The sequence below is a fragment of the Primulina tabacum genome, chromosome 8, assembly GCF_025594145.1.
Source record: "Primulina tabacum isolate GXHZ01 chromosome 8, ASM2559414v2, whole genome shotgun sequence".
Lineage (NCBI taxonomy): Eukaryota > Viridiplantae > Streptophyta > Magnoliopsida > Lamiales > Gesneriaceae > Primulina > Primulina tabacum.
Genome location: NC_134557.1, coordinates 4,858,193 through 4,871,048, shown reverse-complemented (window position 1 = coordinate 4,871,048; position 12,856 = coordinate 4,858,193). Strand labels below are relative to the sequence as shown.

Genomic DNA, 12,856 nt, shown 5'->3' with positions numbered 1-12,856 from the left:
GATAGGTTGTGGTAGGTGGCCCGACCCGACAAATTCAATACAAAATGCTGATTAGCTCGTGGAATCGATCCACTTCGTCACATAAAATATACGAGTTGAGTTGATAGTTCTGCGACTCGTGAATTGAAGTGGCTTATTGTGCTAATCATGTGAGATGATATCTTAGGTCTCTTTTATCTATGAGACATGTCAATCCTATCGATATTCACAATTAAAAAGTAATACTCTTAGCATAAAAGTAATAATTTTTTATGGATGACCTAAATAAGAGATCTGTCTCATAAAATATGACTCGTGAGACCATCTCACACAAGTTTTTGTCAATGATAAATTATATAGCTGATGAATTGTGATTGTCCAAATAATAATATTATCTTAATTTGTTTATGAGATGAAAATCTAATTCCGTCGTATCTGATGAATAACATGGATAAAGTATTTTAGCTAGGAACTAATAGGCACTGCAGGGGTATGATTGAATAATCCGGTCTTTTTAACTACGAAAAAAGAGGACAAGGAAGATTGTGAGAGTCAAAGGCCTATTAGTTCTCTCCGTCTACCACCTGACGCCTTACTTCCAACCACCTTTTATCAAAATTTGACTAAGAAGTAAGGCTCGGAGTGTTTGTCATAAAAGAATATGTCGGCATAATGATTGTGGTATGAGTGATTTTTGAAGTATATTATGCAAATAAAATTGAAATCACAAAAACAATTATAAGACGGTGTCACAGATTAATTTTATCAGATAAATATTCTGTTTAAATTACCTATAAAAAAATTTATTTTATGTGAAAGGTATTATTTATTATTATAAATATGAGCAAAGACGAAAAAAATATATGAGACCTTTTAAAAAAAAAAATTACTATATTAAAATATTAATTATATACTAACGATTAATGTGATTTAATATAGGTATTTTCATCACTATAGATTATATTTAAAGATATGGTTTGCAATAAAAAAATTACATTCAACACCTATTTTTGTGATAATTGAACCATATTTCGAGAAATGTTCTTCAAAATAAAGAAACAGTGACAAATGTCTTGTTCAATAAAAAAACATGTTCCATAAAAAATATATATACATCACATATTTTGAGGAAAGTGATCTACAATGGAAAACACCATCACAAGTGTAAACAAAAAATCACCATTTAAATAAATTTTCGGTTTTTCATGAGATGTTTTTATATATATTTATCCGTAAAATATATCATTTATGTTCATATTTAGTAATATTTTTTTAGCATAAAAATAATATTTTTCATGAGTTATTCAAATAAAAGATTCGTCTGATAAAATTAACTTGTCGTACGATCTCAGTTTTTTGTTGTTGAATATATTTCTCACACAACACGATGACGATTTTATATGTGCTCTGCCGAAAACTTAAGTAAACAATATAAATTATTGATAGCACTAAAAAAGGTGAATAAATAATAACAATCCATCCGATCCTTTGTTTATTAATTCATTGTCAGTCGAAATATACACAACAAAGAAAGCAGAAAATAAATTTATCTCTTCCGATACATATGAAGCAGAATGGAAAACAAGGTATATCGATCATGCAATAGGTTAAGCAAAAGCTGAAAATAAAAATCAAACAGACGTCTGTAATATTTTTACGGTGCTTTTAAAACATATTTGGCATATCCTACAGTGCTTCTAGATTAACGAAGGAGAATCGATTTTCGAGATTCAACGATGAGACCTGCAACAACTTAGCATAAAGTTTGCGCACAACAAACGAAACAACATTTAAACTTTATTAAAAGATTTAGAGGCATACGCACCTTGACGACATAATCTTACACTATCATAAAATGTAGTATCATAAATTCATATACGCTAACTCAATTTTTCTTTTCTATTGAATGTGAGACACTCCCACATGCATCAACTTAATTCAATCAATTCACACATCAAGCTCAATTTTCATTCACAAATGGAAAAACCAATACATATTAGTTTCAAATCCAACATTCATAAGAGTATATATCTCTTTCTTGTTTTTGCGATTAATTTATGAATAATAAAATATACAATGAGAACAGTAATTATGAACATTAAAAGAGAAGTTGAAAAATTGCATTGTCGTCAATTATAGTTATCGATAAAACAACGTACATATATATATATATGTGTATATGTGTGTATATATATATATATATATAGTTTTGATATATTATTCATCTGTCGTATTCATCATTGAGGTGTTACTCATCTATTGGATGTGATGAAATATGTCAAAATTATATATCCAACAGAAAAGTGATACATCAATGATAAACATAGATGTGAGTATGGTGGGTGGACAACATATCAAAACTTATATATATATATATATATATATTTCAAACTGTGTATATGTATATATATGCATGTGTGTTTGAGAGAGATATGTGTACCTTCATGGTCCATGGTACCATATCATATATATGTATATGTATATATATATATATATGTGTGTGTTAGAGATGTGTCATTGAATAATTATTTGACATTGTACCTCCATGGTCCATGTCACCGACTATGACCATAAACAATCCAATCGAAATAATGCAGACTTTTCAATGTTTGAATATAATATAATATAATATAATATAATGTAAAGGAAAAAAAGATTGGAGCCAATTTCTTTGTTATTTATTAGTCTGTCTATCCATCCTTTCCCGATGTGGTGTACAAAGGTGAGTATGAGGTTAGAAAATTAGACGGGACAGCTTGCGATGAACTAAAATCTGCCTTGCGTGGTCCACTAACCACAATAAACAACGTGACCAAACAAATTTATACCAACGTACCATCGAAATAAATGAAAACTGGGGTATTCAAAATTTTGGTAAAGTTCGGTTTAGTTAATTCAGTATTGCTAATTGGGGGAGTATTTTTTATTTTTTATTTTTATTTTTATTTTTATTTTTTTGAAAAAAGAGAAGGTTGAAGTATATTTTAGTTTAACAAATATAATGTATGATTTGAAATACAGGTCTCAAATTATTACTCGCCACGAGAGGAAGACAAAGGGAATTAAAGTAATTGGAAATTAATTCCAATGTTTGGAATTTGAAAAGTTAAAGGCTGCACTCGAATATGAATGAGAAAAAAAATACTGTGATCATGAGTGAGAAAAAAAATACCGACTTTTCGGTATATTGAGATTATCGTGCTGAAAAAATATCGAATTTTCGGTATATCGAAAATTTAGGTACATGTATAAAATTTGAAAATTTCGATATATATCAGAATAATGAAATACCAAAACAATATATAAAAATTAAAAAATATATAATATTTTTAAACAATAAATTTATTAAAATATAAAGTTTTTTTCCATATAAAAAAGTATATATCGATACCGTATCGAAATATCGGCATACCGTGCAATTTCGGTATACTAGTTAAATGTACAGTAGCGGTATAAAATTTGTTATACCATAATTTTTGATACGATATATGATATACAATTTTCGGTATGGTACAATACCGTATATCACCTCTATTGTGATGTATTTGAAATCTACTACAATGACTCAGAAAATTACTAGTTGGAATTAAAAATTCATCGTCAAGTGGATTCATACAAACAAATCGATGGAATTGGAATCTTTAATTTTCAAACTCATCGATGCAAGTACAACTTAAAATGATTTAAAACTTAATTACAAGTCCAAGGCATCGACATCGCACTTGAAAGTTTAAGCAGGTGGGTGAGAATAAGATGGCAAAATGGCGATGTGTTGTTCGTTAGCAAAGTGGCTGTATTTGGGGGATGTGAAATTGTGAGAATAAATTCAGAAACAACCAAAAAACTCGAGACTTGGTTGGATGGCTAGGAATAATGGCTTCCAAGAATAATAAACCCATTAGAACTTCTAATTGATTTGTGTTTGTTTTTTTCAACGAAAGAAACTAAGCGTGGGTTTCAAATAGACAGTGAACAAACCGAGTCGGTTCTCGAATTTTTTGAACCGACGGCTCGAAAAATATTTGATCAGTATTCATGTTTATGAAGTTCCAGCCGAAATCGAATATGTTCGAACTTTTTTCGAGCAGACCTCAAATCCAAATTATTTTGTTCGACAGTTCACGAGCAAGCTCACGAGTTTTAGCGTTTTATTAATATAATTATATGTTAAATAAATAAACTTTGATCATTTCGAGTACTTATTTTCGAAAAATATTTCAATAATTCATTAAGAGTCAAACTCGAACTTGAGCTTTAATTCGAACCGGATTTGATCCAAAAGTTTAAAATTTTTCGAACTCGAATATAATTAAATTGAGCCGAATTCTAGCTTCCCAATTTTCGTCATTCTTAGCTCGATTCGTTTCGTTTACGTCCCTAGTCTCAAATCCATATATAATGGCAACTTTTTTTGATTGTGGTTAGAACTAATTTTTCATCAAAAAAATCAAAGATCTTGAATAATTTTTTTACGAAAATCGAATTACAAACCATCAATATCCTTTTTACGGAATGGGCCAAGAGAGAATGGACCAAGGTTTATCAAATCGATAGATGGAAAAATAGGCGAAATCCGAGCACGAATGGTTTCTAATAAAGTCTGTTCCTCGAATCTTTATCTATGATATAGATAAGAGATCTGTCTCACAAAATACGATCCGTGAGACCGTCTCACACAAGTTTTTTTCTTTTGTATTTATATAAAACACCGTTTGATGTGTATTATAAGATTATTTTAAGATATATAAATAATTAAATATATAAATTAATAATATTATGAATACGATATTAATAATGATAAAATTTGTGTATTTTGCCCTAATAGTTTTGAATATTTTATTATAAATTTATTTTTGCTTATGAAAATTTTGAGATCATCTAGAAGATAATTCTTCTCTGCCATCCATATATATCGTCATTTTCCTGACCTTTCTTCCCCGCTCCTGGAAAATGGCCGCCGAATCGAAGAGCAAACAGAATCCAATGTCCACGAATCGAAGCGCAAACTCTGAAATTAAACGACCCAATGAATTCGATGACACCGATTCTTCAACAAAGAAGGCGAAATCCGAGCATGAATTGCAGACCGATGGTACAAATGGCAAAGCGTCCAGTTCAAACGCCTTATCCGGGAATATTGTTAAGTCGGAGGACAAATATTTTGCTATAGAAGCCGATGCGGCTGAAGATAAGGGCTCGAGGCATACTATGGAGGATGCTTGGGTGGTGCTTCACGATGCTAGCTTGGAGTTCCCCGGGAAGTTGAGGTTTCGTTATTTCTATTTTTGTCCTTTCTTTTACGGTACTTGGTATCAAGGACTTTGAAGTGCGACTAGTCACAGTTTATACGAATTGGAATAGATTTTATCATTTTCAATTTATGTGCCTAATTGGTATCATAAAACTTTTCATCCAAATTTGAGTAGGTTTCCATCAATTTTAGTTCGATGAGAACCAATGCTAGGGTGGGAGTTGGGAGGCAATTGTGGTTTTCATTCAATTGTGCCAACTTTGAACACAGTCGACTCCAGAAAAGTAGCAGACGGAAGTGATGGAATGGAAATGATAGTTAACATTTATTGAATTAAAATTGTGAATATTTTTATGTAGTATCGACTATTCTGATTGCTTATACAGACGAGATGGAATAATTGAAGTCTGATTATGTTATTTAGTGTGAGACATCTTCTACTCATGGCTTTAAGTGAATTCCAAAATGCATGGAGTACTTAATACTGTTACATACCCCTCGAGCTCATTGCCCTGTGGCCACATGTGTGAACTCTGCCTGTGTTTGGAAAATGATCAATGTCTTTGTTGTAAAGACGTGGGAGTGACAAAGCATTGTAGATGACTTCTTTTTTAGCTCATCTCTTTCTCAGCAGTAGATGGTAATTGTTTGTTGTCCTTCTCTTTAGTTTTCACATATAACACATCCCACTTTCTTTTGGTTTGTCCTACAAGCTTGGTTTTTTATTTGATTTTGGCTTTCTTTATCTTTCAAAATAGCTTTATTTTAATTTCATATCAGTGTTCTTTTTCCATGAATGTTTTGTTGCAGATGTGCACATTTTGCTATTTATGATGGGCATGGAGGTCGTTTAGCTGCAGAGTATGCACAAAAGCATCTGCAAAGAAATGTTTTGTCAGCTGGCTTACCACGTGAGTTGGTCTGTTTGTCTAAGCAGCTATCATAATTGTGATGTGATTACAATAGAAATTATGTATTTTCTGTTTCACTGCTCGATTGCCCTTTTTTTTAATATTATTGTTCATGTGAAATTTTCAGCTGGATGTCAAGTCTGCGAAGAAGGCTATATTAGATGGTATGTAATTTTCCTTGTTTAATCTTTGGTCGGTTTGAATACACTATACAGAAACTAAACTCGTGTTTTCAAAAGAAAACAAAATCAAATATTTGGAAATAGCAGTGAAGAAGAGCTTTTTTCTTTCCCAAGAAGAAGCTGAAGCAGGAAGCCAAAAGCTACATTTGTTGGCTTCTGAAGAAGTTTCTCTTCATACACCTTGTAATAAGAGTTTCTGCATCCAAATATCAGTTTTTTTTACAAAAAAGGTTTTTGTTTAAAAACAACACTTGTGATGAAAGAGATTTTTTATCCAAAGTCGCTCCCTATTACACTTTATAAATTTTGTGTTTCAAACTTCTTTTTTAGCAGAGTAGGAAAATAATTTGAATAATTTTATGTGCACAGGTTTCCGTAAAACAGATGAGGGGCTCCTTCAAGAAAGTTCTGCAGGTTTATTAAATGTTTTCGTTGGATTTTACCCCTTTTTAAATCTTGACATCATTTGCATACTTGAAAGAAAGATAATCTAAACAAAGATAATTGGTTCAAATTTACTATAACAATATTCTTTAAAACTTTATATTTAACATTTTGAAACATTAAAGTATTTAAAATTGAAAATGATGTCATATTTTGTAGAATAATCGACATATGACTCTCTTTAGCTTTTTTAGCATCAAATTCTATTTCCATGAAGCGCATCCAGGATTTTGTTAAACTTCCGGAAACTGCATGTTTTATTTTTACCTTCAAATTTTAATTGTGTTCATTTTACTATTTTATGTTTGAAAGTACCTTCCTGTTTCCACCGATTTCGAGCTTAAGGTTCTGAAAAACCTTTAGCCAGATTTCTACTTATTTTCGTCATGATCTTTTTCCCCCCGAATTTTAGCTGTCAATCTGAATACCTTTTTTATCTAAACATGCACATGTTCTATTATTAACGTCGAGTTTGTTTAGCATTCTGTTGACTTGTAATTCTTTACTAGGAGGTTGGCAAGATGGCGCTACAGCTGTATGTGCATGGGTATTAGGACAAACAGTAAGTGTACTGTTATTTTGGATATTGTATGTTTTCTTGAATGTAAAACAACTAAGAATAGAAGAGTGGTGGTAAAGTATTTGGTTTTCTATGCAAGGTTAGGGATTCAAACTTGACTGTGTGCCTTAGTGCCAAAAAAATTAATTAAAAATATAGAAATGGATGAAGGAGACAACAATTTTGAGGTCTGCGTGTTCATAAATAAAGTAAAACACTCAGTACATCGATGACCGAGTCCATGTCAGTTACAATATACTGTTGCACTAGATTACTCTTAATTCATTTCTCTTCAAGCTTGGCACTTAATCTAATAAACAATTACATGGTTAGCTGAGTTTTCAATGTTTTGGTTTTTATTGTGTACAATGGGTTAGCCTTTCGGAATTGTAATTACCATATTTTCTTGTCTTTTAGTATGATTACACGATGTATCTTTTCTTGTTCTCTAATATTGCAACCGCCAACTATGTAGGTTTTTGTTGCCAATATTGGTGATGCAAAGGCAGTGGTGGCACGATCATCTGAAGCCGATAGTTTACAGGATGTTTTGGACAGATCAAATTCATTAAAGGCCATTGTTTTAACAAGGGAACATAAAGCCATTTATCCTCAAGAACGAGCACGCATTCAAAAGGTTTGCGTAGTGTGCTTTGATGAAAATTGCAAGACTTTTTTATCCCATTTCCCTTTCTGTCTCATGTTGATTTTATGAAATAATATAATAATGAGTTCGCTGCGTCTGATTTAGAAGTGCTAAATGTATCAAAAGTAAAAAATAACTTGTAAAAATCATGAAAAGAATTTTATAACCAAATTACGTACCACATTGATGTGGTCCAATATTCAATATCACGTAGAGTTTCTTGCCAAACATGTGAGTTTGAAAGCTATTTCATTAGCTTTTAATTGCACTTATTGCAGTTAAAAGAACAATAATCTTTGAACTTTGAAGAATAGGGGAAATCAGACCAGACAATTTGTACCTTTCTTTAAATGCTGGATCATGTTATCTTGGTCAACGAGAAACAAAAAAGTATAAACACTTGATCAAAAGTGCTTCATGTCAAACAATTTATTTGACAAGCAAAAGTGGATCCACTTGTTAGCACCAGTGATATCATCATGGAGTTTAATGTGTTTATATTTTGTAAATGGTGAACGAAAACCGGTAATGGCTGATAGCTATTTCAAGTAGCACAACGTTGGCATTATCAATATGCATATATCTATATATATATTCTGTGAATGATGAATATCCCGGAGATTGCAGCTCATGCATAAAATCTCAGATTTACTTGAAAATAAAATTTATCTGGTAGTTTTAAGCCCTGACTTATAATGGTGCAGAGCGTAAGTTGTGTTCCATGTCCTTTCGTTAATTACACATCCTTCGTAAGAAATTTTAGTTTTATTTTAACCTTATAAGCGAATGTATACAGGCTGGTGGATCTGTAAGTTCAAATGGACGATTGCTGGGGAGGCTTGAAGTTTCCAGAGCCTTTGGTGATCGAAACTTCAAGAAGGTTTTCACCCTATTCCTCAATTTTTTCAGTGATTATTCTTATGTTCCACTCTTCTTTTTAACTTGTCTAAAGGTGTCACTTATGGTGTTATATGCTTATATCTATTGTTTCGTGTCTTACTATAGAAGGTTAATCAGAGTACTTAGGATAATCCTTATAGTTAGGGTGTAGGGTTGCAAATTAATCGATCTAAATGTTAGCCAACTCTTATAGCCTCAAATATTATTCAAACCTATACAAGCTCCAACATTATTCAAAGTTTCGGACGTGACCGAGCCATAACATTATCAATTTGTGTTTGATCTTGTTTTAGTTTTGATTCTTCCAAATTTTGTATTTTAGGTCTGCAAATCATTTCCAGAACATAATTTTAATCTCTGACCTTGACTCATGTTGAGTCGAGCTTTGACTTAACATTAATTTCCAAAGCCTGAGGCAAACAAATAAGATGAATAATGACAATAGTCAGAAAGTCATACAAGACATGCAAGAGAGGGGGAAAACATGTGGTATGAATTTTCACAGGGATGGGGTGTCTTGTGCCACTTATGTCATAACCTTTGAAATTGCCATTGGAATATCCAATTACAGCTGACAGCATATCTACTGATGGATGTAATGCTACTGCAGATTGGTTGGCTAAAAACTTCAAACTTGAACTCGTAAATAAAATCCCGCTCAATTTCCTTAACCTTATAGCTGTTTTGTTTTCTTTTCTTTTCTTTTCTTTCTTTTTTTTGAAGTATAGATTGTTTGGTTTGCACGAGTGGTAATTTTTGTTATATTCTGTATGGTTTATATGTGAATAGCTTAGCTCGTGTGATTTGAAGATATTGAGTTGCTTTGTTGTTATTAGTTTAAGTTTTCAGTGTATCGGCTTCCTTCCCTGAATTCCAAAGCAGTGTATTTTATCTATTATACACGACAACATAATCTAAAAGTACAATGATTTCAGGTGGGTGTTGTTGCAACTCCTGATGTCCATTCATTTATCCTTACCGAGAGAGATCACTTCATAATTCTTGGTTGTGATGGCTTGTGGGGGGTATTTATCTCGATCTCTATGCTTTGTTAATATCAGTATAATAAATTTGATGACTTTAAACTACACTCCAACTTTTAGGTTTTTGGGCCAATTGATGCTGTTGAATTTGTTCACAAGCTGTTGAAGGTTCGTCTACTTCCCTGCCCTGCTCGGTTTCTTTGTTTGTTTTTTTCCTCCCCTCCTGATTTTTGATACTTGAAATCATTATCGCAACCTCATCCCAAAGATAAAATCTTATGTTGAAAAAATTACAATTAGGAATCAAGTTCACAAGCATCTTTCAGTTTACATTTCCACAGGTTATAGACCAATCCCACCATACGCATATATGCAACTCCAAAGCCATCGATTTAAATCCGTTGAATATGCTTTTCTCATTCATTGGGCAATTAGGCACAGCAAGATTATGATGCATTCTATATTAAAAACTCAAATTCAAGATACTACCTTAAGTTACCTAAAGCCTATCACGAAGCCATTCGTTCAATTTTTGGTGGCAGACTTGTGCTGCCCTCTAACTAGGACTCAGATGTGATACTCCTGCGACAGTTTTAGCATATTATTTTGATAGATGACAGTCCCAAGAATTTAGACGAGGGGTCTTATGGTGCGGAAAACAACTTTATCAGGAAAGTTGTCCGTGGATAATATTAGAAAAAGATCTTCCTTTAGTTGGAGAAGCCACCTTCCACTTTCCTTCTCTCCTCTTCGCTGAAGCTTTTGTCAATGTGTGAATGTAATTTTGTTAACAGGAAGGCTTACCAGCTGCAGCAGTGAGCCGCCACCTTGTTCGGGAAGCTGTCAGGGAGCGCAGGTGCAAAGACAATTGCACTGCGATCGTAATGACTTTCAAGAAGCAGTAGCTTAAATTACCCAAGCATTTTGTCCGGACTTTGGCTATCAGTTTGGATTGGATAGCTGAGTCAAGAACTATCAGATGGATCCTCCTCGAATCATATTGAAAATGCTAATATCAACTTATGGTGTCATATTCATATTCTGGTATATCTACAGCAATGTAACGCATTAACTTTGGCAAGCCAGTTGGTCTCTATCACAGATTCACAGACCTTCTGTATCTTTCGTAAGCTGTTAAAATGTCAAAGATGGAGGATCAATCTCATTTGATGAGGATTGAGTATACATTCGAAATGATATTCCTAGAATCACTGGCTCCTATATTTTTTTTCTTCTTACCATGGGATCACAATATTGTCCATTCTTTGAGAAATGCGTGTTCACGCCTTCACGGTGATCAATTGTAGATGATTTTTATTCACCTACTTTGTAGTTGGTTTACGGGTCACCTTGATGAGCCTGTGATACTTGAGCATAGGCGACATTGACAACACTAACTTCTTGGTATCACTTTCTCGGAAAAATCAGCCCTGACCTTTGGGTGTTCAAATATTTAACCTCAATACCTCATACGTAAAATGCATATGGTCTGCTGGATCTAGCCTTGGGAATTATCCCGAGTCCCGAGTCGAATTATCCCTCTTTCTCATGTCATGCTTTCATTTGTATCGTCACTCAATGAGAATACCCAACTCTAAAATACATTACCCTGAGGACATGGTTGAATCGTCCACTTTGCCATATGTTCTTTCGTTTGGATCTGGCCTTAAAGTTATTGAAGGAGTCTCTTTTTTATAGAAGTGATTTTTTTTTTTAATAAGTGATTTTTCTAAAGATTTTTTGAAAGTAGATGAGAAGCTAAAGTAATGAGTGTCAGGAAATAAAATTTTAAAGTTCATAAGTTTAAGTTCGAGTGTTCGGAGAAAAACTGTTTTAAAGCTTATTTTTTTTAAAAAAAATTACAACAATATTTTTAACCTATGTAACATTTATCTTTTTAAATTTTCTAAATCTTGGTACTCGTATCATCAACAATGTATTTATATGATTATTATTAAAATTTGAATATTTTGTATTGAAATTAATTTATCTTTTTATAACATGGATGTTTGTAAATTTATATAAAGTTTAATAAAAACAAAATTTTTTTTTGTATAAATACACAAAATATGAAAAATAAATAGATTTGAAAATGTAAATTATAAAAAAATTATTTTTAAAATATAAAATGCTTGTAATAAAATCTAATTTTGAATTTTATGAATTTCATTTGAAAGTGTTAAAAATCATATATGAATAAAATTTAACATTTCAAAAAATCTCCAAAAATATTTATACAAATTGAGAATAATTGTAGAATATGATAATTTTGTAAGAATTCAAATGTCAAATTGCAATTTTAAATCATTTAAAAAATTAGAAGCAAAAAAACAAAAAACAGTTCAATCTTGTTTTTAACTTCTGGGTAAAAATTAATAAAATTAAAAGTAGAAGCTGATTTTCACGAACACCCAAAATTGTCCAATGTGAAGCCCCTATGTCAAGAACATACAATTTCATAAAAATATTTTATTGGTCTATCATTAGATATTTGAGAATTAATAAAGATATAATCAAAGAAAATATTTATCAGTTGTCATTAAATTGGTAAATTTGGAACAAAACAATGAGCTAATTATAATTATCAGTTATTGATAACTTTCCGAAAATATACTTTACTTTGTTTCGATTCTGATTTGACAGATCGATCATATTATAAAAAAATTAACAATTCTTATGTCAAAATTATTAATTTTCGTGATGTTTATTGATTGAGTCAATATGTTTTAATTTTTTTTATTAGACAAGTAAAATCTCAATTTTTTTTATTTGATTAATCTTCAATTATATCCACTAAATCTTGGGGAGAAAAATGATATCTACCTTTTTCTTTTTTACATCTTTTCCCAAATGTATTCTCACTTCATCTTCAGATCTTCGATCATCATTCTCAACTATCATCTTTTCAGTTTCTAAAAAATAATATATTTAAAAAAACTTATATTATTAAAATAAAATTTGTACGAAATGATATTACCTTATTCATTATTTTATCATGCCG

The 12,856-nt window shown here is 31.6% G+C and overlaps 1 protein-coding gene across 2 annotated transcripts; it reads left to right on the top strand.

Moving 5' to 3' along the window:
* The first annotated feature begins 4,862 nt into the window (after positions 1 to 4,862).
* Positions 4,863 to 11,210, top strand: LOC142553212 (putative protein phosphatase 2C 8). 2 transcript variants are annotated; one of them, XM_075663305.1, is made up of 10 exons: positions 4,863 to 5,246; positions 6,041 to 6,149; positions 6,269 to 6,305; positions 6,693 to 6,737; positions 7,277 to 7,329; positions 7,802 to 7,963; positions 8,769 to 8,852; positions 9,808 to 9,897; positions 9,976 to 10,023; positions 10,650 to 11,210. In XM_075663305.1, exons 1-10 carry the CDS (start codon positions 4,930 to 4,932, stop codon positions 10,758 to 10,760), a joined length of 1,056 nt encoding a protein of 351 aa, XP_075519420.1. In that variant the 5' UTR covers positions 4,863 to 4,929; the 3' UTR covers positions 10,761 to 11,210. The 2 variants fall into 2 exon arrangements, with proteins under 2 accessions (XP_075519420.1, XP_075519421.1); XM_075663306.1 differs by lacking the exon at positions 10,650 to 11,210 and adding an exon at positions 10,398 to 10,638.
* The last annotated feature ends 1,646 nt before the right edge of the window (positions 11,211 to 12,856 follow it).

Coding starts and splice junctions, on each gene's coding strand:
- LOC142553212 (XM_075663305.1), top strand. CDS start 4,930: ATGGCCGCCGAATCGAAGAGCAAACAGAATCCAATGTCCACGAATCGA. Junction 7,330..7,801: donor CATGGGTATTAGGACAAACA/GTAAGTGTACTG, acceptor CCAACTATGTAG/GTTTTTGTTGCCAATATTGG. Junction 8,853..9,807: donor GTGATCGAAACTTCAAGAAG/GTTTTCACCCTA, acceptor CAATGATTTCAG/GTGGGTGTTGTTGCAACTCC.